The 24,608-nt window shown below is 43.6% G+C and overlaps 1 protein-coding gene across 1 annotated transcript; it reads left to right on the plus strand.

Moving 5' to 3' along the window:
* The first annotated feature begins 428 nt into the window (after window positions 1-428).
* kif26bb (kinesin family member 26Bb) lies at window positions 429-24,462 on the plus strand. Its single transcript, XM_073493159.1, has 15 exons — window positions 429-488; window positions 707-1,066; window positions 3,432-3,908; window positions 7,144-7,265; window positions 7,397-7,568; window positions 10,632-10,841; window positions 11,270-11,363; window positions 12,635-12,906; window positions 13,618-13,795; window positions 13,978-14,116; window positions 14,280-14,439; window positions 14,657-17,807; window positions 19,489-19,658; window positions 23,211-23,355; window positions 24,263-24,462. Exons 1-15 carry the CDS (start codon window positions 429-431, stop codon window positions 24,460-24,462), a joined length of 5,910 nt encoding a protein of 1,969 aa, XP_073349260.1.
* Window positions 24,463-24,608: the final 146 nt, after the last annotated feature.

The raw sequence follows: 24,608 nt of genomic DNA on the forward strand, positions 1-24,608 counted from the left end.
GTTTCCGAGCTCGTGTCAGCAGCTTTATGAGACTTCTCTGCTGTGAGAAGACTGATGCATGTGAGGGACTGTGATGCTGATGAGACATTAAAACAAACTAACAGAAACCGAGTGCCTCCATCAGCAGTGCAGCAGCCTCCCTCCTCAGCGCCGGGCTGCTCCTTGCTGCCTCCCTGAGGCGGTTATGATAAATAACCAAGTGAAACCATGAAGTGTCCTCCGGTGCGCTCACTCCTTCTCCACACTGTGCCACAGTCCTGCTCCAGCTCTGCGCTATCCCTCTCCAGCCTCTTACTTTCAGAGATTTGTTTCTTCAAGCCTACAATGAGCGACACATTTCTGCCTTACATCCATGGAGCTTTGGCAAGAATACATGAAAGTGCATCCTGCCTTTGTTCGGATATCTTTTTAAATATTAACAAGTTGTCATGTCATCTCTGACTGGAAGAGGAGAGAGACTGCCCGCCTCGGTCAGAGGAGCACACTGGGTGAGTCTCATTTATTCATCATCAACACAATTTGTACAAACTTGTAAAAAAAAAAAAAAAAACACTGTTGGTCTTTATTAGAGTTTTTACATAAGAGTAATGTTGTTGCACTGCTGGAGAAAACACATGGGTGTGGTTACAGTTTCCACGTCGATTGATATCTAATTTCCCACAGCCAAAGCCCACATACATCCTTTTTATGATGATTTATTCGCCAGAGCTCAGAAGTGCAGCATCACTGCGAGCAAGTCGGCTTTTCTGCAAGTACCAACGGGAAAGACTGCCAGTCCAAGGAGCGCCCTGCTCCTGAGGGCGCAGGGGGGACCAGAGGCGACCCACATCGGAATATGTGCCAGAGAGCGGCCGCTGTCCCGTCATACAAGTCCCTCCCCGGGGCCGGAGGAGACCGCATCAGGAGCACCATGTCCTCTGGAAGTGGGACTGTGTGTCGAGGCTACATGTCGGGGAACCGAGGCTGCGAGAGGAAAGTTGCGTGCTGTGAGAAGTGCTCAGCGACCCTGGTTGCTCTGAAGAAACAAGCTCTGAGCCTGGCTGTGCACCATCACTTCTCCTGCAAGGTCAGTAACCGTGCATGTGCATGCACTCAGGATCAGGCTGCTGACTTACTAAACTGGGTAATATTAATGTGGATGAGGAAAACATATTATCAAAGTAGTGTTGATGGGAGTAAACACATCTCTGGATCTCTCAGCAGGTGGTGGTATCGGGTAGTAGTTGATAGATCAATAAAAACATGCTGTTTATAGAGGATAAGTATAATAAATAAACAATACAGAACATTTATCAGCAGTAATTATGATCATTGACGTCTTTAATGTAGCAAAATGACCCAAAATTTAAAGGTGCAATATGTAAGAATTTGCTGGATTCATGCTCCAAACCAAAAGGGGGGGGGGGGGGCAGGATATCACCACAGTAACTGCTAACTGCTGCTAACTGTAGCTTGTTAACTTGGCTACGGGTGCATCTAGTGGTCCGGCTAGCACACGATCTTTGTTGGAGTTGCTACATTAGCAGATACAAGAACAGATAAACATAAAGTTACTTATTGTTTTGTCTGTAAAATGTAAAAAGAAAATGTGTAAAATGCTCATCACAGTTTCCCAGAGATCAAAATGATGTTTTAAAATTGCTCCTTTTGTCCAACCAACACTCCAAAACTCAGAGGACTCTTCATTTATCATGAATCCTCACGTTTGTAGTCGCAGCTCTAGTTCAGAGTGTCGGTCTGACAAAACAAGCAATACGAAGACGTCAGCTGGCTCCAGGACATTTTCCACTTGAGACATTTTTCAGACTAAAGGTTCGACCGCTTCATTGAAAAAAGGACAGAAATAATCATAAACATGTAGAATCTGTTCCTGAAACGGCCACTTCTAACACATTTTCCTCCTGTATGTGTGAGTGCTGTATGTTGACGTGTTTTAAAGTGCATGTGGGCACATCGGTCGGCCTCTGGGAGGTGTGCACACCCTCCATCTGTACATTTGTCACCGCTAACATCCATCAAACACACTCCAATCGACAAAGTAAACCAGTGCCATTCGTGCGCGAGTGGTTTCAAATGGGCATGAATATTTCATCTCCGACATCCGCGTGTCATCTCCACAGCCCTCTCCATTGAGGGAAGACTATTTTATTTTTGTCCTCTTAAGTGGGATGGGGCACAGCTAGCTGCATGTTGGGTTTTTTTGGAGAGAGACCACAGGCCGGAGCAGCACAGAGAGATGCTATCTTGTGGCCAGAGACATGGGCAGGAGAAATCTGATAAGCCGGCTTGCTCCTTTGCAGGTTTATTGATCCGAGCACGATTTCTCAAAAGCATCAAGGCTCTGTAACGTCATCTGTTGAGATGGACTCGCAATCTGGCTGAGATGGAAAGTCCGGTCACTCATCTGGCTGCAGCACGTTTCACCCTGCTTCCTCTTCTGTTTGACTTCTATAATGCAAAACACCCAAACTTTCAACTGATATGTGCAGTTTAAATGTAGTTCAGGAGGTTTTAAGTTTTAATGACTTTGTTTTACATAATTATTTGGAGCTCCTTCAGCAAGTCCTCCAGGGGAACATGAGTCACTGGCAATGTGCTGGGAGCTGGAAGGATGGATGGATGGATGGATGGATGTGAAGGAGGAGGGTGTGCGTGTTGGATGTTGGTAGCTGTCGAGGGCAGACCGAACAGTATGCGACAGGAGAGAAGCTTTGTCAGGATGAAAAGCAAAATGTTGGTTTGATTTGTTTGATGTTCATTTTGTTAGATTTGACAGCCGGGGTCCGTGTCGGGAACACAGATGTCAAAAAAAAGCTTTTGAAGTGGTGTTGGGATTTACACTTTTCCAAACGTCATGTTGTCAGAATTTCCTAAACTGAATTTGATTATTAGCCTCCATTTAGACAACAACTGTCTATTAAAGTAACACAATCTTGTTAAATTATCCTGACGTGACAGAAAAAAAACACACAACTTTGTTCAGTTGTTTGAATCTTGTTGTGGCCTAACAGCTGAGAAAATAAATATAAAATGCTGCTCTAACCTTCGCTGTGTGGTAACATGTTGTTCTTCATGTGTTAGTGGTGAACAACAGAGATTTATGACTCTCTTATTTTATTCTAAAGGTGCAGTGAGTGTGTTTTTTTTTGCTAACGGCATATTTAAAGATGGCGGGTAGTTTTATCAATACTACTGACTACATGATTACTTGGCTAAGTGCTAAGATTTGCTTTCAGTGCCTTCCCACGACTCACTTCCTTTTGTTCAGTGATCATTCATGTGAGCCAGATATCAAACATTATTATATGTTCCTCACGAGAAGCTCTGATCTGATTAACTCTGTCTCTTTTGTGAAACAAACACCAAACTGCTCAGTTTATTTGCAGCAGTAAAAGTGAAATAATTTCTGCTATTCTTTTGTTATTCTGCAGGACTCCAGTGACCTGTCTGCATTTCTTCATGACAACCTTCGAGTCCATAGTCGTTCCACCAATGAGTCCAGGGACAGGGAGAGGGAGCAGGGTGAGTGTGGCGCCTGCGGTGTAAACCTGAACCAGCTCAAACAAGAGGCCGTCCACTTGGCTCTGAGCAGGGGTCAGTCATTAGCTAAGCCACCCTTTGAACACAGCTTTAGCACCGGCACGCTGCTGGGACAAAGTGAGACAAAGCATGGAGACAGATCTTCGAGGGAAGCTGCCACGGCTGTGCATCAATCGCGCAGTCGCACCCACAGTCCTCACAGCCCAAGAAGCCCGAGGACGCCACAGAGGACCCCTCAGACCCTCAGACGGAGGGGGCCCAAGCTCGCCAACCCCGACATGGACCGCTGGGTGGAAGAGCAGCAGCAGCTGGTTGCGTCTAAATCTGCGTCCAGCACTGACGGCGTCACCATCTACGCTCATCGTCAGGTACCCCTAAAAGCCTTCTCCTACAACTAAATCACACATAGTAGATCCCCTAGTGTGCATTTCCCGTTTAATGAGCTCTATGGCTGACATACATCTTTACGGGTGCATGTGTCAGCAGAGCAATAATTCATAGTGCCTAATCAGAGCCTATTTAGATCCCACGGCTGAGGACGTTTGTTTTAAAAGTACTTTACTAATGGAATGGAATTGGGTCATGATTTACCTCTGTCATAAAAGCCAGCCAGTCAAAAAGCACTTGTGATCAATAGGGGGGATGGTCATATTTAACAGGGCGGATGGTGAAATATGCATTACTGTGATGGAAGCTGGGCAGGATTGAGCACCACCCTCCCCCCAAGTCCCAAATGAAAAAGGTTATAAACCTGTAAGAGGTGAGTGAGTGTTTTATATGATGTTGTTCATTCAGCCTGGGTGGGATTACTTCTTATCCATGTGGACGAAAGGCAAATATAAATATTCTTCATCTGCTACTTGTAGATATCACGTGACCTGGTTGACAGAGAATTTCGTCCTAATTGGCCATTCACTAAACCCCTCCGTGAAAAAGCAATTGTCTTATAGCAAAGCATCTGAAGGCTTCCTAAGATTTCCAAATCACAAGAGCAGAAGTGCTGAGAGTTGATTAAAGACTGTGTTTATCACGTCCAGATCCCTAGCCTACTCCTAGCGTTAATTTAATGCATCCCAGTCACCAGAATATAATGTTCGCAGACAGTTAACATTTCTGCAAACCACAGATTCATCTGAGGCTGGCATTTGTACCAAATGTGTCATATCACGTTCACATTGTAAGCTTATTAGCTGACTTTCACTTCGGGAGGTGGAGAGGAAGGTGATGGAAATGTGCGACAGCAGCTCCAGTCTGTGGGGAGATTTCCAGCTGTTCAGAGCCGCCTATTTTAAGTCTGCAGCTGTTTTTGTTGGTTGTTTTTTTGGGCCTAAATCTAAGCACACCATAAGCAAAGTGCTGTGACGAGACAGCAAAAGGAAATTGAACCTAAACAAACGTTAATGAAACGTTATGTTTGATCTGTGGGTTTGCAGAAACGTACTTGGCTAACGTTTGTTCTGGTGATTGGGTTGTTGAAGTGCAGGGGGAATTTCATACTGTTTTATATTGTGGGTTGCAGGCTATGTTTAAACAAAGCTCGGTTCTTGCTAGCACATCTACTGTATGGGAACTGGTCCTGGATGCCATCAGAGTCTCCATTCAAACATCTCCAGACAGAGTCACGTTAGCCAAACGCATCATGTTCAAACTTTTTCCTCTTGTAACAAAAGAAACAAGGCTAACCGAGTCTTTTTTGTCCAAGTACTGTACTACGTTTTTCCTTATCATACTTAATATAACACAGTCTATCCACCTATATTCCTAACTCCCCATGGTAGGCTACCCTGAGGCGAATTATGGCCGCGACTTCCAGCGCATCCATTCACTTAACCCAAACCGGCATTTTCCATGATAACAGGACACTAATCCTTGTTCTCTGAGCGATTGCTACAGCGTTTTATTCATTCATGAAGCTCTAAGGTTAGTGAGTGAATACTGCTCACACTATTATTATTGCTTAGCCCACTTAAAGCCTTGAAAGTGCCGCTGGTGCGTCAGTTATTATGATACTTTGTTATTTATGCAAGTTGAGCTGAGCGAGAAATAATAAAATTGTGTTTTTTTTCATTTCTATCCAGCTTGAACCTCATTTACACCCTTGAACCCTCGAACAAGATTCTTCTTTGAAAATGAATCAGCTTGAAAACATTGACTCATCCAAACACATTGTCATTCAGGTCATGGAGCTAGCATTAGCTTAATTAGCAAGCTGATATATCTGCTGGACAAAGCCGGCAAAATCGATGTCTGTCAGCTAGAAAACAAGAGGCCGGATTTCGTCTGCTTCTGTCTGAGATTGAGGATCTATTATTTTAACAACTACCTAGAAATTCAAATGATGATTCTGCCATAGTTACCGACTCTGAGTGGCCCTCGAGAGAAACCATAACAGAAGGGGGCTGGTGACTAAAATAGTCTTGAGAGCAGCATTGTAATTAACCTATTATCCTTAATAGATACGTCTCATCATATTTAACCATAACAATGAAACATCTTACTCAGATGAAACTGTCCTGGGCTTTGCAAGACCGTATGAGAAATTAGCCAAGTGGGTCCAGTACGAGAGCCGATCAATACAGGTTTATGTGGCTGACTTGAAATAATACGAGAGGACGGAGAGTGAGGAGGGAGGAGACGCAAAGGAGGGTTAAGGACAACATGGATAGCAGAGGAGGAGAGAAGGAAGTGAAGCTTTTAGGATGAGAAAAGACTGGAGAGAAATGACGATTTAAAGAGACAGAAAGCAAGAGATGATAAAAGACTATGTGAGAGCAAACACAGAGAAAGTGAAGATAAAAAACGGTTATGACAGAACATATGAGTCAAGGAGAGGACAGGAGGAGGGGCGGGGGAGTATCTATACATCATCCATATTACCGTTGGCTACATCTATTAACTTAGCCCCGTCTTTGTCCTCCTCCGAGTCTCCTTCCAAACTATCAACCACTGCAGTCCTCCTATGGCACTAATTGGCGGTTTATGGTCGAACACTACTGAGCTGATGTCGTTATCTTGCCCTTAAAAAAAAAAAAAAAAGGGCTGAGACGTGGACAAGATGTGGAGCCAGAACGCGGCATGAGAGGACTGTAACAGAGAGAGATGTTGGCTTTGTGTCCTGCGGCGAGGCCTCGGTGACTCCGCGTTGAGTCGTAGCATCCGAATGCTGAATAGGTCATGTTCTGCTACGCACGGCACAGATATGAATGAATGAATGTAAAAAAAACACACACCTTGGAGCTACGGCTGTGTGCAAGTGTTGGCGTTACTTTACATGAAGTTGCTTGACTGAGTGTGAGCGTGAGTGCGAGTCAGAGGCAGTGACCGTATGTTTGCTGCACCTCTTCAGCTCTGAGTCATGTTTCAAACTCAGGCTGCAGTCACAAACTATTCCTCACACTCCTCAAGCAGCCGGCCGGAGCTGTCGGAGAACGACGGTAATGGCGAGTGTTTAACCCACTGTGCTCTCAGCATCATGCCCTACTTAGCCAGACGCACCCCACACTTGTCCCCAGAGTAATTCCCGTGATAATAGCCCCTTTTGGAGTGGGTGCAGGAGGGCAATTATAGATTTGGATTTTTATAATGAGCTTTCTCCCCGAGCAGGCTGCAGATGATGCTGCGCTGGGCTGTGGTGATGCCGGGATCGTACAGACAAGCTCCAAGATCCCTCACATATCCAGAGTGGTGACCATCGCCAACACTGCTGCTATGTCTCTTCTAGCCAGGTAAATATATATATATATTAAAAACAGCAACTCTAGTGTGTAAAATTGAGTTGTTATGTGCAGCAGGTCTGTGCTGTTTACAGTGTAGGTTTCAGTGGTATGACATGCCGCCTCCCTTTCTTCCCCCGTAGGGCAGCCGAGAAGCTCAACCTGACGTCGAGGAAAAAAGGCCAGGCCTCTGATCCAGCTCCCGCTCATCTCTCCACCTGCTTCAGGGAGCTGATCCAGAAAAACCCACCGCCCGTCCCCTCCTGCCTGCTCCAAGCTGCCACCAGAACCAAAGACTCACCCAACGTTGGCAAGGTACACCAGATTCCACTAGATTTACAGGAGATACAGATTTGTCAGTTTTTCAGTGAAACACATTTGGTCTGTGAGGAGTTTGGTAATAATTACAGCAAAATCTTATAAATGATTAATTCAAGAACCAATTTAAGCACTTAAATTAAACTAATGGTGAAACTGGGGCCAATCTGTGTGGTTCATTTTTGCAATACTTAAAGTTTAGTTGTCCTGTAATGATTTAATAACATCACCTTCACACACAGTAAATCTGTGCTCACATTATACATACATATATTACTGAAGGAAAAAAAGGCTACACGCTATTTACTCGCGGGTACACCCCCTAAAAACCACATACTGACCCCATTCCCATTTCCTGCAGGCTGTGATTTTTATCCGAAGCGTTATGTGTACGTTGCTGATGTCACGTTTCACATCATGAATGAGCCGGAAACAGTTGTTATTATTATTTTGAGCGTCACAACCTCCGAGACGTGACTCATTTCACTGTCATAATTTGAGCCATTCGGTCCAATAACATTTGGAAAGTCTAGAAGAGCCGCACGATTGAATTGCCGGGCGCTAAACTGGAAGTTAGCCGACTGCACATCACGTACAGGACGCAGGACAGACAAATACACCACATGCTCCACATTTACTGTATTATTTATAGTTCAAACATACATTCAATACCAGAATATTAACAAATATAAAATATAAAAAACTTCTACCAGCAGACATCTTAGTTTAGGTGTCTGCTGAGACGAGTGGCATCTCCTCGGCCACTTTGTGCCTCATATTGCATATGTGTAAATACATTTATACTTTGAAAGTATGTGCCGCTATTCTTACCCACAACCACCACCTTGGAAGTGTTTTTACCACCGTTGTTGCCGAGTAAAGAGATCACAGTCAATTTGGAGGAGATCCTATATCACCCCCTTCTGTATGATACACTGTAATGTGGTGCTAATGTCTCCATCTTGTTCCTCCCCTCCCCTCCTCTCACCTCCTCTGGGAGAAACTGTGCGGATCAATATGGCTGCCAGCCCTCCCCTTGTCTCATATAGATGGACTCTTGGGTTCAGTCTAGAGTTACAGATAAAGGCTCCGGCAGACGCCGCCGTCGGCCACACCTGCCCGAGCACTCAGCTCCGTGTGCCAGATTACGTATGTGTGTGAGAGCGGAGGATGATTTTCTCCGCTCGTAAGTGGGCGTGTTGAATAATTTAACCCTCATAAATAGAGTCTGACACATGTTCAATAGAGTTAGGGAGCCACTTCTTGCATAAGTTACTGAAATTATGAGGAGGCGAGAGGAGAAGAAGCCTTCGCAGTCAGAGGGAACTTACTGGATCATGTGGCAGATGGTAATATGGCTTCAGGTTCTTGATTTGTCAATGATGTCATCGTGGTGTAATGCAGCCCTGGATCATTTCAAGAAAACCACACTCGACTCATCATCGTGGCGCACGGGGCTACTTGCAATCTTGCAGACCTGAATCCTGATGAAGAATAATTTCATAATTGGTTTATAAGCCTTAATAGACCTCGTTGTCTTTTGTGGGGTGAATGTTGTCTTGTCTCCCTGCAGACTAAGACCTACGAGCCTTGTTAAATGCTGTCTGAGTCAGGTACTAACTTAATTTAAGGCCGTAAAGCCTCTAAATCCCGAGGCTTCCTGTAGTGAACTGCATTAAGGAATTAATGTCATGACATGTAGAAATACAGCAGGAGGTATGCATCGCCATGCAGCTGTAAGTGCACACATGGTTTCAGCCTCAGGACAACATGTCTTTGTTTTTATCCCAGTTTAAAGGAGCAGTGTGTAAGAATTGTAGTTGAAAACATTGAAACAATTAAGTAAAATCATTAACAGAATGTGACGAAATAGCAGTTTGATATTATGATATATATAAGTTAAAGGTTCCTGCTCCAGAAATCCTTCCACCTCACGCTGCTCATGTTTGCATGTATATAAATCAGTGGATGTGAAGTGAAAGAACAGATTGCCAGATGTGTTAAATGGCACCAAGTTGCCTCACTGAAGTCATCTCAGTTGGAAACATTTACAACAGCAATGTACGCCGTCTTCAGCTCGTCATCTCAATGCTCAAACCTAATCCTCTTTGACATTTACTACTTTGCTCTGCCACCATTTCCCTTCTCAACTCACATTTCATGAAATAGCATCTTAGCCTCCGATGGCTGAGCAGCAAGGGCTCAGAGCTGAAATCTCACCATTACTCCTCCGTCTCATAAGTGCATTTGATGTCAGGCTTCTGAGTTAAGACTCCTGTATGGTAAACATAAAGTCTCAAGCCACTTTTCAAAAGTGATGTATTAATAGAGGCACATGTATGCACCGCAAGTGACATCGTAACAGGCAGCCTTACGCAAACAATATAAAGTTTTCTGTTCTCAGATCCCAGGATGCAAAGACCCTGACGTCTTAAACTAGCTGAATTTGATATGAAGATATTTTTGAACTCATTCCTTTTTCATAAGTTTCTGTTTGCTGCTGGTATTTAGTCTCACGTTCTGAGCTGAAGATCACAGGCTTCTTCTGAAATCACTTACATACATGTTGCTCCTACTCGCCCCCTGCATTTAATAAATGATGGGAGTTTTCTTTTCAAGGTGTCCCAGAGTAGTTTATACAGTATATGTATACAGTGTGTATACACGGATGAGTGAAATACTGTTTACTTTTCCCAAAGCAACCCGTGTAAAAGGCATTTAACCGCTCAGCCTGTAGCTGCACAGGACATACTGGACCTAAAGATGAGGATGATTCAGTTTAATAAAAATTGCTCCGCTGGCACATTAATCAAAACGTTTTTAACTTCCTGGTTTACTTCCTTCCTCATGCTGACATTTACTAATCAGCTCAAGATTTGTTTATAAACAAAAGTATTGAACAAATGCACTAGATGAGAAGATAAATATCCACCAGAGATATTACATGTGTTGAGATATTTCAGAACAAAAAGTGATTGACTGAAAGACAGACTGACATCCATTCAACCGTTCATAATGCACTGTAATGTTCAACACGCTCCCATCTCCTCTGGTGTTCAGGTCAAAGTCGTGCTGAGGGTGAGCCCAACGCTGTCAGAGAGCCAAGGCCAACCACCTGTTCTCCGGATTGACTCGTCCAAGAAAAGAGTCACCGTAATGGAGCCAATCGGCAGAAGCGTACCGCACGCTACGATGACGCTCGACAGGAATGGCAAAAATCATCTGAAGACCATCAACTTTGATGCTGCCTATCCTCAAGAGTCAAGCCAGGTTAGGTCCAAAGTCATCCTGATCACTGCTCGACATAATTCAGATATGATTTCAAGTGTTTGTATCTGTGCCTGCTTAACATTTATCTGTCTTGGTGTGGTTGTTTTACATCAACAGATACGTTAATAGCGTATCGTCGGTCTGGCACATTCTGTGTTCAGTATGTATTTTTCCCCTCTCTTCACTACACACCACGGTCGGTTTGCTCTCTCTGTCTGATGACCTGAAAACTGATAGGGCCCGGATAGCCGCCACAATTACACAGTCCATCAATTATATTCATCCTTTTCCAAGCTCTGTGTACAGTAACCGAGCCCTGGGGAATCTACAGAATCAGTACGCATCCCATCCCGTTCCTTCGTTTCATTGGGTGTACTTTTTTCAGATGAATCATAAGATGCTCGCTGTCCTTTGTCCTCTCTGACCAGGCTGAGGTGTGTGCAGGCGTCTTGGCTGATGTCATCCGCTGTGTGCTCAGCGGCAGCGATGGATGTGTTCTGGGTTTGGGATGCGCTGATGTGGGTGAGTAATGGGTCACTGTGAGAGGGCCACGGGTTAAAATCTTAAGATGGGAGTGGGACGCTTTTATCTGTGACCATCCATCCATCCACCCCTCCTCCTCCTGCTGCTGCTGCTGCTGCTGCTGCTCTGTCCCACTCCTGCTATCGTTCACTCTTTCTCCTCGTCTCTATTTTCTCTCTTTGTCCACCTCTTATCAATCTGGATACACATTTCCAGCCTCCTTCTTCTTCTTCTTCTGCTCTCTCGCCTGCTCCATTTGTCTTTCTCCGTCTTCCTTTTTTCTCCCACAGTACAGTGACAGAAAAGTGTTTGTCATTCATTTCTCACCTGTTACTTTATAAATGAAAGCCTACTCATCAATTATACAACACATATGTGTTTTTTAAAAGCTTCCCATTGCCCGATAAACACGTCAGCATGGTGCACAAAAAGAAAAAACACACACACACACACACATATATAAATAAATATGTTTTGGTAAAGCGCAGAGCTCAGAGGGGAAAGTAACCAAAATGGACTGTAATACGTTGCTATTAGAGAGATGGACCCGTGCACTTAGCGTCGGGGAAGGGGTTTAATAGGTTTGTGGCGCGCACACACACACACACACACACACACACACACACACACAGGGGGGACAGGGGGTAAGGACAGGGTCTCCTTGGAGCTGCTTTTTCACATGACGCCACTCTCCGTAAATCTGATTGAATTAGTTGGCCAATAGAAACTACGTGTGGCCCGCAGCCAGGGGATATCAATCTCCTCCACAGAATACTATTCTCTCTGAATAACGGCAGGCAGCTCGGCCTTTAATTGGAGTAAACCAATTCTCTTTTCCTCATTCGATTAGAGTTTGGATAAGGCAAGAAAGGGTAAAACAGACCCATAACGCAAAAATAATGCAGGGCAAAAGTGCACTTGGAGGTACAGTGTGGCACCGCTCCATTAGAAATTGTTTGTGTGGGTGTGTCTGCAAATCTGCGATGCAAAAAAAAAATACTTTTAATGCATTAAGTACATATTTCAGTATGACCATAAGGTATCTTCTGTGTTTAGATTCATTTGCTATGTCAAATGGTAAAACGAAAAACATCATATTTACAAAAATATGTGGAAAAGGATCAATAAATTATCACATTCTGTGTTATTTACCTTTTACACAGCATCCCTACATTTCTGGGATACGGTTGTATATACAGCCACAGTCTGTACTATATGTGTCTGTGTCTGTATGTGCTATGTACAGTATACATCTGTGTGCTCTGCCTCAGGCTCCTGGTCCAGCATGGTGGGGAGCGGTGAAAGCCTCCAGAAGCTCGGGCTGGTTCCCTGTGCCATCTCCTGGCTGTACAGTGCCATCGAGCGGCGGAGGGAGAAGACCTGGACTGATCTGACTGTGTCGGTGTCTGCTATCGAGCTCTGCTGTGGAGAGGAGGACACGCTGAGGGATCTGCTGGGGGAGGTCGTCCCCTCGTTAGGCAGTGTCCAGGACAGCCCAAAGCCCCATGTTAGACTTCAAGAGGACCCCGTCTACGGGATTCAGGTAGTTGATTCAGGGATTCAGGGGCCTGACCTGTTTGTTTCGATGTCTAAGTGCAAGCACACGTGTACATTGACCCCAATTGTTGCTGTATTTGTTTGATAAACATAATCAGCTTTAAAACAAAATGACATTTCTTAAAACTTAATATTATTGGTATTATTGATTACAGTCTAATTAGTCACAGAAAAACATACAAGACTGTTCCAAGTCCTAAAAAAGGGAGCCAAGGCTTTATTAAGTGGTTGCTGACGAATGACAAGTTCTTGGCTCTGTTTCACTGGCAATGCTTCAAAAGTACGTGTACGTGATGTTTTACAGTTGTTTTAGCAGCAGAGGACAATACAATGAATCCATAATCTTAGACAACCTCCTTCTTCATTGTCTAAAAAGCAAATTAATATCCCATTGGTTTTCAGTAGGAGCTGTCAGTGTTTTAGATTTCATGTTTGGGGAAGTTATATTTTATGCTTTGCATCATTAATGTTGGATTACTAATGTTAATGTGTATTTAGACAGTCAGTTTGGATAATGGCCGACACTGGACGTGAGAAGATAATACTGGTCGTGAGTGGAAACCAATTAGATTGCATAAAATATTACATCTGATTGCATTATGACTGGAAAGCCTTCCCCACCCTTGCACTGCAGTCACAAGAGAGAGAGGTTTCTCTTCATGTGATATTTTATGACTTTCTTCTTTCCTCCCTCCAGCTCCGTAACCACAACCGGGTGAAGGCGCCCACCGCTGAGCGAGCTGCTTCCCTGCTGGATGCGGCCATCGCGGCACGTCGGCACAATGACTTTGTTACGTACCTGTCCCACAGCTCCATAATGTTCTTCACCCTCCACGTCCAGCCCCCTCGTACGGAGAGCAGCACCATCGGCAAAGGTTGTAATGAATTATTCAATTACCAGGGCGGCTCAACCCCCCTGGTGAATTTCCCCCTGAGTTATTTTACACAGTTGACCCAAAATTCACTGCAATTCAATTCTTGTGTTCTACTTGAAAACATGCTGTGCTTTTTTTGCATTTACACTCTCCTCTGCTCTCTGATTTTTTTCCATCTGTAGGTTCACGTGGCCCCACTAAGTTGACCATGATAGATGTGTGTAGCGGTATCAGGGGTATGAGCAGAAATAAACCTCCGTATTCTGAACTGGGCCCTGTTGTCGTGTCTCTACTAAGTGGACAGAAAACCACGCCCAGCAAGTAAGAATGTAACTGCAAAATATGATTGGTGCTTTTCAAGTGTACCTATTTAATACTGGCTAAAAATGTAATGGACTACAATAATATTTATGCCAAAATTTTGATTTTGAGATTAAAATGATGGCCCCTTGAGTTAACGGACATTTGCACTGTCTCTACATAGGGGTAGTAAGCTGACTATGCTCCTACGAGAGGCCTTGGGCCATGTAAATTGCCACACCACAGTGATCGCTCAGGTTGATGATTCGCTGGCACACCTTCAAGAGACCTTATCCACCATCCAGATGGCTTCTCGCATCCGCAGGACACAGAAGAGGACGAAGGTACAAAACATGCCCTTTAAAAGGGACAGTTCTGCCCGAAATCTGTTTACCTGTTGTGCTATTTATTTACACTGTTTAGGTCTGTGGATTATCTTGAGTAACTGGGTCATTTGCTGTATGTACTGACCATGTGATTGTTTCCAAGGCTTTTTCAAGGATTTATGTTTTGGATAGTGCTGCTCTCGAACTAACTCCACATTTCATCTTCCTCCAACAGCAGTCCACCTCTTGTTCTCCGACCGGGAGGAGTCTGACCAAAGATTATGAAAGAGGACCGTCTCTGTCCCTGCGGGCCTTCCACTCCACCGATGAAGTAGACGTTGATGTCCCTCATTTCCGTTTGCGCGGTGAACTGGACGAGCGCTCCAGCAGTGACCAGTCCTGTGACACAGTCATCCAACTGGACTCGGAGGGCTTGGTCCAGTCCAAAACAATCTCCAGACTGACACAACCTGAATTTGTGCCCATCATACCCTCTTTGCATCCTAACAAGGCTGACATGGATGACCCGGAGTTTACAGCTCTGCTCCAAGAGCTCCTGAGAATCCCTCAGCTGCAGGGAGAGAAGAAGAACGACGGGACTGTTCAAGGGAATACTGAAGTGCTGAAAGCAGACCCGAGGCAGCCGGCGAGGGACTGTCTGAAATGTGACACATTTGCTGAACTTCAAGAGCGCTTGGGATGTATCGATGGTAGTGAGACATCAATGGATGTGCTCAAGTCTTCCTCAAAGGGGCCTTCTGTTAACAATGTCAAACCCAAATCACAACCCCAGAAAGAAACAGGGAAACAGACGGACACTGCATCATCAGATACACCACAGATGTTGTTGAATCAGGGATTAGGCTGCAGTCAGACCTCTGTTGGAGAGAAGCAAACAGATGGTGCCTTCCCTGGAGACAGCTTTCAGAGAGAGGATTCAGGTCTGTATGACTGCGAGGAGTGCAGTGCGACCAGTTCCAGCGAGGAGCTGCTGAATCAAACTCTGAGTCGTAATAAGACCTGTCGCTCTGAGCTGCCTAAAAATGGACCTCTGAAGTCAGATGAGAAGCTGTCTTCTCAGGACTTTGATGCTGATGCTCAGGGGATGCCTGTCAAAAGTTCCCTCGCACATCAGCCTCCAGGTAAACAGGAGAGTCCCGAAGCTGCTGATTGGTTTAAACCAGACAAAAGGACCTCACCAGTCGGCAAGAGCTCCCCTATATCTCCTTCCTCGTCCTGCTCCTCTTCACACTCCTTGGCTACCAGTGTTATACTCGGAGATGCATTACCTAATCGCCCCAAAGAGGACATTAAAGAAATGAAGGCCACGATCACAGTAACTGTTCAACAGCCACTGGACCTCAAAGGTCAAGATGAACTTGTCTTCTCTATGGTGGAGGAGGTGACCATCAGCGGAGCAATGAACAAAGGGAGGACAGGCGGAAACATTATTTGTATCAGAGATGCTGCCCAATCACAGGCACATGTTCAAGGTTCTGCCAGCTCTCAACCAATCAGGATAATCAGCAATGTCAGCGACGAATCTGCGGCTGCAGGTTCCTGTAAAATAAACAAAAGCTCTGTAGTTCAGTCTGTAGCAATAGAGACTGACACTGAAAAGCCCCAGCGTCAGTTCAGGAGGGAGAAGAGATTCTTACCTTCATTTATAAACCCCATGCTGATTAATACAGATATGGATTGTGAGTTGGATAGTGCAAATGAAAAAGAAACTCCTCTTGACACTTGTAAAGGATTCGCGTCGTGTTCTGAGCTCAGAGAGAGTAAAGACAAAAGTCCAGAAGATAGGAAGACACTTGAGAACAGGAGTGAGACACGTAGCAAAAAGTCTGACAAAGTCTCTGACTCACTTTTTTGCAAAACGTCTTATGACACAATGGTTTTGGAAGATTCAACTTTCTGCGGTGAAACTGCAGAAAACAAAGTGTGTGGAAAGAGACCGAGAAATACAGACAATAGCAACCCAAGAGACAAGGAGCATGTTTATCTCACCAACACTACAAAGGGCTCAGAGGGGGGAGAAGTCTCCTCCAAACGCGTTGGGAATGCCCCCAAGAGATCTGGTGTTGCACCTGGTTGCCAAGAAACCGCCTCTGCTTCCTTTAAAACAGGTAGTTTGCCCAGGGCATGGCAGAATGCCAACCACCAGGATGGCTACCACGGCTGTTACATGGCAGATGACTACAGGGACCCAAGGGGGGTGACATCATCCACCCCATGTAGCCCAGGGGTAACTCTGGAGAGGAGGCAGGGCAGACAGCTCTCCCCTGCAAACCACAGCATCCACGTCTCCTCTCCTCGGAAATATGGAGCAGAGTACAAACAGCATGCTAGTACCGCTCCCAGAAATGGTGTTGAGTCTTTCTTCGAGACCTCAAATCAAAGAATGAATAATATGAGGCTGAAGTCGCCCACTGAGAACAGCAGCAGGCTTTTCAGTGCCAAACTGGAGCAGCTGGCTACCAGGTCTAATTCCCTCGGAGGAAGCTCAAGGGATTTCCCAACTCTGGATAGAGACAGCAGTAACACCTCTGTGAGCTCTAAGGGGAGCTCCAAGGGAAGCCATGAAGGGGCTTGTAAGGGAGGTTATAAATTACGTCATGAAGGAGATTATACCTTACCGAGGGCCAGCAGGAGCCCAAGGAAGAATCCCCGGTCTGACCAGAGCCGTCACTTCTTTCCCCCCGAAGAACCTGTTACTCAGTCTGCACGTCATTCCCATTCCAAGCTCTCTGCTGTGGGGAAACTGAAGATGGCGAGCCCCAAAGTCCGTCGACTGTCGGCCCCCAGCATCAAGAACCTCAGTCTACCCCACAGAAGCCTGCGGCATTCAATCAACCGCAGTGCGAGTCTCTCCCCCGACAGTAAAACTGTTAGCTTTGAGCGGACGTCCTCCTTCCTTTCCTCTTCCCCTCCACGGTCTTATCACTCCATCAGCCGGACTCCGAGCCAGAGCTCCACAAGCTCATCCACAAAATCTGTCATCCAGGGGTTTGTCAACTGCCGGTTCTCAGACCTCCTTAAGGAAAGAGGGGCTTCCAGCCCGACTACAGGAGGACTGGACCAGATGACCCCCCTACCCTCTCCATACACCCGGGTGACTGCTCCCCGCATGCCGGATCACATGAGTGGGCACGCGAGTGACACCACTAGTGTGCTGAGTGGAGATTTGCCCCCAGCTATGGGGAAGACATCCCTGTATTTCTCAAACAGGAACAGTATGGTGAGCAGTGGATATGACAGCATGGTGAGGGACAGTGAAGCCACTGGCAGCAGCACCTCAAACAGAGATTCAGTCAGCGACAGGAGTGGCTCTCTCCTCAGTGTGGCTCGCAGCAGCCGGTCATCTCGGAGGAGAGGCAACACAGGTAAAGACACCTGGAATAACAGGCCTTTTATGAACTGACCACGATGACTTTCTCCCCTGGAAAAATGAGAACCTACCCGAGTGTCAAGTGTGTTGTTGATGTTAGGTGTCAGTCTTGCATGTGTAGTATCAAAAAATGCTATTGTTAGCGTCTTAATGTTAACCCACAGTGATCATTTTTAGATGGATCCAGATTATTTGATATTTTCCTTCTTTTACATTTGATTATTGTTACATGGTAATGCAGTTAAAGACTTTTAGAAACTGATCTGATGTCCCAATGGTGTGCTGGCACATTCACACCAATCCAATTATATACAAGTAAAATTATCAGATTAAAGTATTGAATTATATGTCAACAAAAAAGATTTTTTTTTTTTTAATCATATGGACATTTCAATCTATTCCAGTACAATTTTTAAAAGAAAGAACATTAAATCACTTTTTAAAAGGTAAAGCTTACATTTTATTTCTTCCCAGGACATTTAGACAATTTCCAAAACATCATCACATCACATTTTTTTTTTAAAAATGAAAATTCCACCATCGTATTTTTTCGGTTTGTAATTTGACCACATAACATATTAATGTGACATTAAGTGGAGATGTCACATGTCTGGAGAATGTCCTAGTTTCCTCAGTGGCATTAAGTTCACATCATTAATATATGAACCCAGCGACGGCACTTTCTATGCAGAAATGTAAGCGTGTCGGGCAGATACAGTGGATTTAAAAAGAGCCTCTTCATACTAATAATACTTGCTAATGGATAAACACTGAGGAGCTCTTCAAAGCATTTTGTCAAAATATGGTAAACACAACGAAAACTGCTAATTAAAACTGGAGACAAAGCTTTTTCTGGATTGACTTTTGAGACCCCAAACTTAATCGACAATTAATTGGGTGATTAAAATCCGTCTGTGTCTTGATTTATTCTCTAATGTCCCGTTACGTAATCATCTCACCTATAGTGAAGGAGTGCCCTTGTCATGAGAGAAGAAACAAATAAATTATCTGTCCCTTTGCTGGCAGACTGAGTCAATCCAGGAGGAGTTAGAGACATTAAGCCTCCTGTCTTGACTCTTATGAATAATGTGGTAACCCTGGCAAGCTGCATCTGCCCTCAGGCAAACTGTTGTCTCCTCTCCAGAGCACATGGCCTGGACATCGAAGGCCACTTAGGGACACGAGCCTTCATTTAACATTCAAATGTATTTACAATGAGGAGGTACGCTTTTACTATCTGACAATACCAATGTAGCGACTCAAGGATGTGCCATCTGCATCGTTAGCCGCCCCGTAGATTCATGAGCACAACAAGCAGGCAGCAAAATATATTATCTCAGAACAGGACATCATAATCTTAGTCCATGTTGCAGACCACAGTTTAATACCATGTACTGTAATATATTGCAAGCATTCATTGGTGTTAATATAAATAAACGTTTTTTTTTTTTAATTAAGTGGCAGCAAGCAGTGGCTCCTCTTTGTGTCATACTGGCAATTAGTCATACCAAACACGAAAACCTAAAATCAACAAGACCAAACAGTCAAACTAAGATACGATACTACTAAAGATATACTTTTATGTGCAGGAGAAAACGTCAGAAAATGGGAGACCAGAGAGAAAACGAGTTGAGATACAGCATCTCACTGCACTTTCTGCCCTCGCCCCGCTGTAGGTACTCACCAGCGTCGTCTTTCCCACGATACACCCGTGTCCCTGAGACGTTCAGCTAGTGGTCTGCGGTCTCGCTGGGTGGATCGGGGAATCCCAGAGGCCTACGAGATCAAGGTCTATGAGATCGACAATGTGCAGAGGATGCAGAAAAGAGCAGGTGCTGGCAAACAGGTGCTGGGTTTATTTTGATTTTTTCAAAGAGGTTTTAAAGGCAATATGTAAAATATGACCTTTATCAACCTCGATTGGCAACCAGTGGGATTAGCAACATTGGTAGAACGTGTCTCGACGGCCTCGAAAGCCCCTTTCATCATAAAAATTCCCTGGATTCACTAAGCTCTACATGCTGTCAAATCTCTTTTGGCACACTCTTGCACTTTTGTATTCGCAAAGACTAATGTAGAAAACTAGCGAGTAACTTAGCCGGCGTCTCATTTTCAGCAGCTACGTAACTGAACGCTTTATAAACATCCTGGAGAGCAGATCATGTTAGCTTCAGCTAATTAATTACGGCGATAAAACTTATAAATATAAAAAAGATATATTCAGGTATATTGAAGTCTTATTCTCATAATTTTCATACTTGTGCTAATTTTTTACTAGCCACATCTGTTGTAACGACTCTGTGCATTTGACTGGCAAGCGGCTTGAGTCTCCTACAGGTTACTCGTTTAAATCATTTCAAATGCTTGACTCTGAGTCTGACACAAATTGAATTAGCTATCGTAGCTAACTGCATAGTTTAGCAGAGTGCATCGCCCTGGTTGCCTCGACAAAAAGCCTACGGGATTTTTTTGTTGAATTTTGTATGATGGCAGAAAAAAGCTCTGTGTAAACAAAAGTTAATGATCATCTTCAGAAATTTTCACCACTGTTATGATTTTTGAAGTGAAGGTAAAAAGGTAAAAAGCTAACATTATGCTATAAACGAACTGCACCACGGTCGCGTGACTTGCCACTAATGTTGTTTTTCGACTACCACTTTGGTATGACTTCGAGACGATGAAACAGGAAATGCAAAAAATGCAAACTCACTTCCTGGTTGTAGGACTCATTCCTGCACTTCTCTATTGTAGCTTGTAGCTTGAGGGGTACACCGTTTACATCAGCACATCAGATACTTTCAATCAACGTTTCATATTTTCTGCTTCTCATCTTGTGTTCAGGTTGTAACAAGAGGCTGAGAACGTTAATTAAGCTGCCGCAAAGAAGTCAAACTGAAGCACTGAGTTTTAGTTATTCATATCTTTAGTTACATGCTCGCAAATGTTAAACCAAACCAAAAAGCTAACGGATTTCAATTCAGTGAACACAACCTTACCTAGTAACAGTGCTGCGGCTGTGGTAAATAAAAAACTGATTCAGCCACATGTTTAAAATGTCTGACGACTAACATGGCTATTTGATGGTGTTGCAGATTGTGTGTTGCTCCACAGCCTGTAGGTAGACGCTGTAATGTGTTGCTTTACTTAAAAAGAAATCCCCCGTCTGTCGTGGCTTAGAGGTAAAACATCAAGAGTTTGTCTGGTTCGATCACTCATGAAAAATCAGGGTGGGGAAGTGAGTCCACCGTGCAGTGCCCTTGAGAAAGGCACGCCTACTGCAGCGGCCACAAATAAAGACTGTGGTTTAACAGTTTTGAAGCAGCATGAAAAATAGCGTGCTCAGTGAACTGACTCTGGGTGAGTAAAGGTTAAATAAAAGATTCCAGCCGTGCATTTAGAGTTGAAATGTGCCTGAAAACACAATGTGATGCATATGGACACTTAATGTCCCCCTGACAGGCAGTCTGGCCTCCTGAGACTGTTCCCCCGCCTCCACCGGTCTCAGGCAACGGCAACCTCGATACAATTTTAATGACCACATGGGGGGAAATTGGGTCAATGCTGCCACAGAGGACAAAGACGAACACCAGAAGTAAAACAAATAGAAAATGTGTTCGATAAAAGATAACTGGAGATATTTCAAAAGTTGAATTGCTTCATATTGACAGTTTCCCTTTAAATGGATGTTTTGATTGTCCCTGACTAATAAGGTTAGTGTGATCAGACAGTAATGATGTTTAGTAGCCTAGAGAACTGTAACGTCTCACTCCCCAGAGGTGTCCTCTCTGCCCAACATGGTGCTTATGATATGGGTCTGTGTGTGTGTGTGTGTGTGTGTGTGTGTGTGTGTGAGGGATCGCACTGGTAACACTTTATATCCAGGGTCCATACTTGAAGTTTGGGTTGGTGAAATGGTCTAGAAGTTATATTTGTAGAAAATCTCTTAACGTCTCAACAGCAATCAATAATTCAAACGCTCTGACAAATAAAAGAAGCAAACAGAATCTGCGGCTGATGCGAGTCTCTAAAAAGCCCGTCCATCACCTGGTCCGGCCCGTAAGAAGAGACTGGACAGGCCGCCTGTCTCTCTAATCTTTGTAGACAGATGTATTGCAAAAGCTATAAGTGAGCTAGTGGCACAAATATGGCTGATAAATTGCAGAAACATACTGACGTGACTTGCTGTTTGTTTTCATTATTATAATAACCTGAGGTAGTTGGATAAGAAAGCGAAAACAACAACGCACTGTAGTACAGAGCCGAGAAGGGAGGTGGGATTTTTTTCAGTCGGATACTTTTTAAATTTACGTTGTACTGGCAGGTTTCTATAGTTTTACCAGCCCCAGCTTTAGTGGGTAATAATAACAGCTTTCCCACGTGTCCTGGAAAACCTGGGAAACAGTTGACCAGTTTTTTCAGTCATGGAAAACACAGAAAAAAAGCAGAATGTCCTGGAAAACCTTGTGTTGTCCTGAAACATTATTTAAACTATCCAAAACTACACAATACAGCACAGTATTAGTAGTATACTGTATATTATTTATAAAAACGTAGATTATTCTTAAAAGGAAACCAGTGAGTTGCCTGTTTTAAGAGACTTGTCTTATTTTTTCTTTCGTATATTTACTGTTGCTCCTGACGAAAGCAAAACTTCCAGCAGCCGTTTGTTACTGGTGTTCATGTTATGCAGTTATTTAAGTTCATGCAGCCGTGGATAATACACTGTAATTCACAAGAGAAGAAGGCATCAGGTTTATAAATTAATTAATTAAAGAACATATTAGTGTATGAGTGCGCTGCCTCTCTGTTGTCACTAGATCGTCACTAGAAAAGAGTGGGAACCCTGAATGAACGATAAGACCATTATGAGTCCTTATAAGATGCTTATTAATGTTAATAAGACCATATAAGTGTTAATAACAGCATCATAAACATGTTTATTGTTAGACGCTTAGACATTTATAAGCACAAAAAAAAACCTTAACAAAAATTGTTTTTTGTTAATAAAAACGTTCTTGTTCTCACTTTAGATCTGGTGGCTTCAAAAAGCAGCATTAACTGCTAATAAATCATAATAAAGTATTTATTGATCCTATAAAGTGGCATAAAAGAAAATAAGTTAAATTTAATGTGTTCTTTTGTAATCCATTATAAATAACTCATAAGGCTTTTATTATTGTTGTTAAGCAGTCAATAAACTGTTAACTATAATTAACTTATTAACTAACGCTTATTACAACGACCTTATCATAATACGTTACCGTTCAAAGATGTTTATTAAGATTTTTAATGAGAGTAATAGTAGCTCATAAAACTACTGTGTGATATATAAACATAAATAAATGTTGTGAAATGTGTGTGTGTGTGTGTGTGTGTGTGTGTGTGTGTGTGTGTTCAGGCATGCTTCAGCGCCAAGCTGAAGTTCTTGGAGCACCGTCAGCAGAGGATCTCAGAGGTCCGAGCAAAATACACCAACCTGAGGAGAGAGCTCGAGCAGGTCAAACACAACCTCATGCTGGAGCCCGCCAAGTGGAACCAAGAGTGTCAGTCAGACGTTATTCATCATCATCATCATCATCATCATCACTTTATTCATTATAGATGTTTCAGATATACTACCTCAGCTTAATATATCGTAAAGATCCTGATGATTCCTACTCATGTTTTATTTTACTATTAATTAAAGAGGTCATATTCTGCTTTTCGGATTTTTGCCTTTCCTTTATTGTTTTATGAATTGTATTGTTTTATTGTTTTGTTTTATTTTTTGTCTCTAACTTATGAGCGTCACTGTATAACAGGCGTTATATGAATATATATATTTATATATTTATTATAAAATCTATAAACTCTAGTCTGTCAGCAGACAAACAGTCACTACCGCTGTAGCGGCGTTATTTTAGATCACACTACCTTGCTCTACATGACCCGCCCTCCTCTGCCTCTGATTGGCTGCATCCTGCTGTTAAGTAAAGGTGCGTAAGCAACTCTCACCAAAGATTGAACAGAGGTGAGATGTCTCACTCTGTAGCTAAAACGGAGTGTTCAAGCCACAGTGTGTTAAGAGATGCTGCAGCGATGCACCATATGAGAAAAATAATGTTTTTTGAAAATTAAAGTATGTTACCTGTTCTACTAGGACCCCAAAATAAAAGTATCAACCTGAGAATTAGCACAATATGACCTCTTTAAATAACCAACATTTACGACGAATAACAGCAGCAGGAGACACTGAGGAGAAAGTTTGGCATAGTTGCTTGAAAAATGACTGAAACGATAAATAAATAATCAAAATAGTCATTTTTTTGTCGATTGATTAATCAGTTACTAGACCGATCGTTTCAGCTCTATCGTCAGTGATAGAACAGATATAATATGCTATAGTGTAGCTATTTATTTGCTCTGTTATTTTTGAACCTAACACATTGTCGCCTCGCTGTCCCTCCCCAGTCGACCTGTGGCAGACCTTCGAGGTGGACTCCCTGGAGCATCTGGAGGCCCTTGAAGTGGTGACGGCTCGACTGGAGGACAGGCTCAGTCTCTGCAAGGCCAACGTCATGATGGTCACCTGCTTCGACGCCACCGCCAGGAGGCGACATAAGAAGCGCCGACGAAAAGCACCAGAGCTGAGAGCCCTGAAGGGAATCTGAGCTGAATAATAGTGAGAATTTAAAAACACGGTTAAATGAGGGTAACTCTTATGTTTCATCTGATTCACCTGACCTACCGATCACTGACATTTCTTTGGATGATAATTTCAAAATATGCCACACACCTTAAGGTCTCAACTACTGCA

The sequence above is a fragment of the Pagrus major genome, chromosome 22, assembly GCF_040436345.1.
Source record: "Pagrus major chromosome 22, Pma_NU_1.0".
Lineage (NCBI taxonomy): Eukaryota > Metazoa > Chordata > Actinopteri > Spariformes > Sparidae > Pagrus > Pagrus major.

Bases quoted from the DNA above. Each gene is read 5' to 3' on its own strand.
- kif26bb (XM_073493159.1), top strand. From the start codon at position 429: ATGTCATCTCTGACTGGAAGAGGAGAGAGACTGCCCGCCTCGGTCAGA. The intron at 12,907-13,617 runs GTAGTTGATTCA...TCCTCCCTCCAG, and splicing joins ACCCCGTCTACGGGATTCAG to CTCCGTAACCACAACCGGGT. The intron at 17,808-19,488 runs GTAAAGACACCT...GCCCCGCTGTAG, and splicing joins TCGGAGGAGAGGCAACACAG to GTACTCACCAGCGTCGTCTT.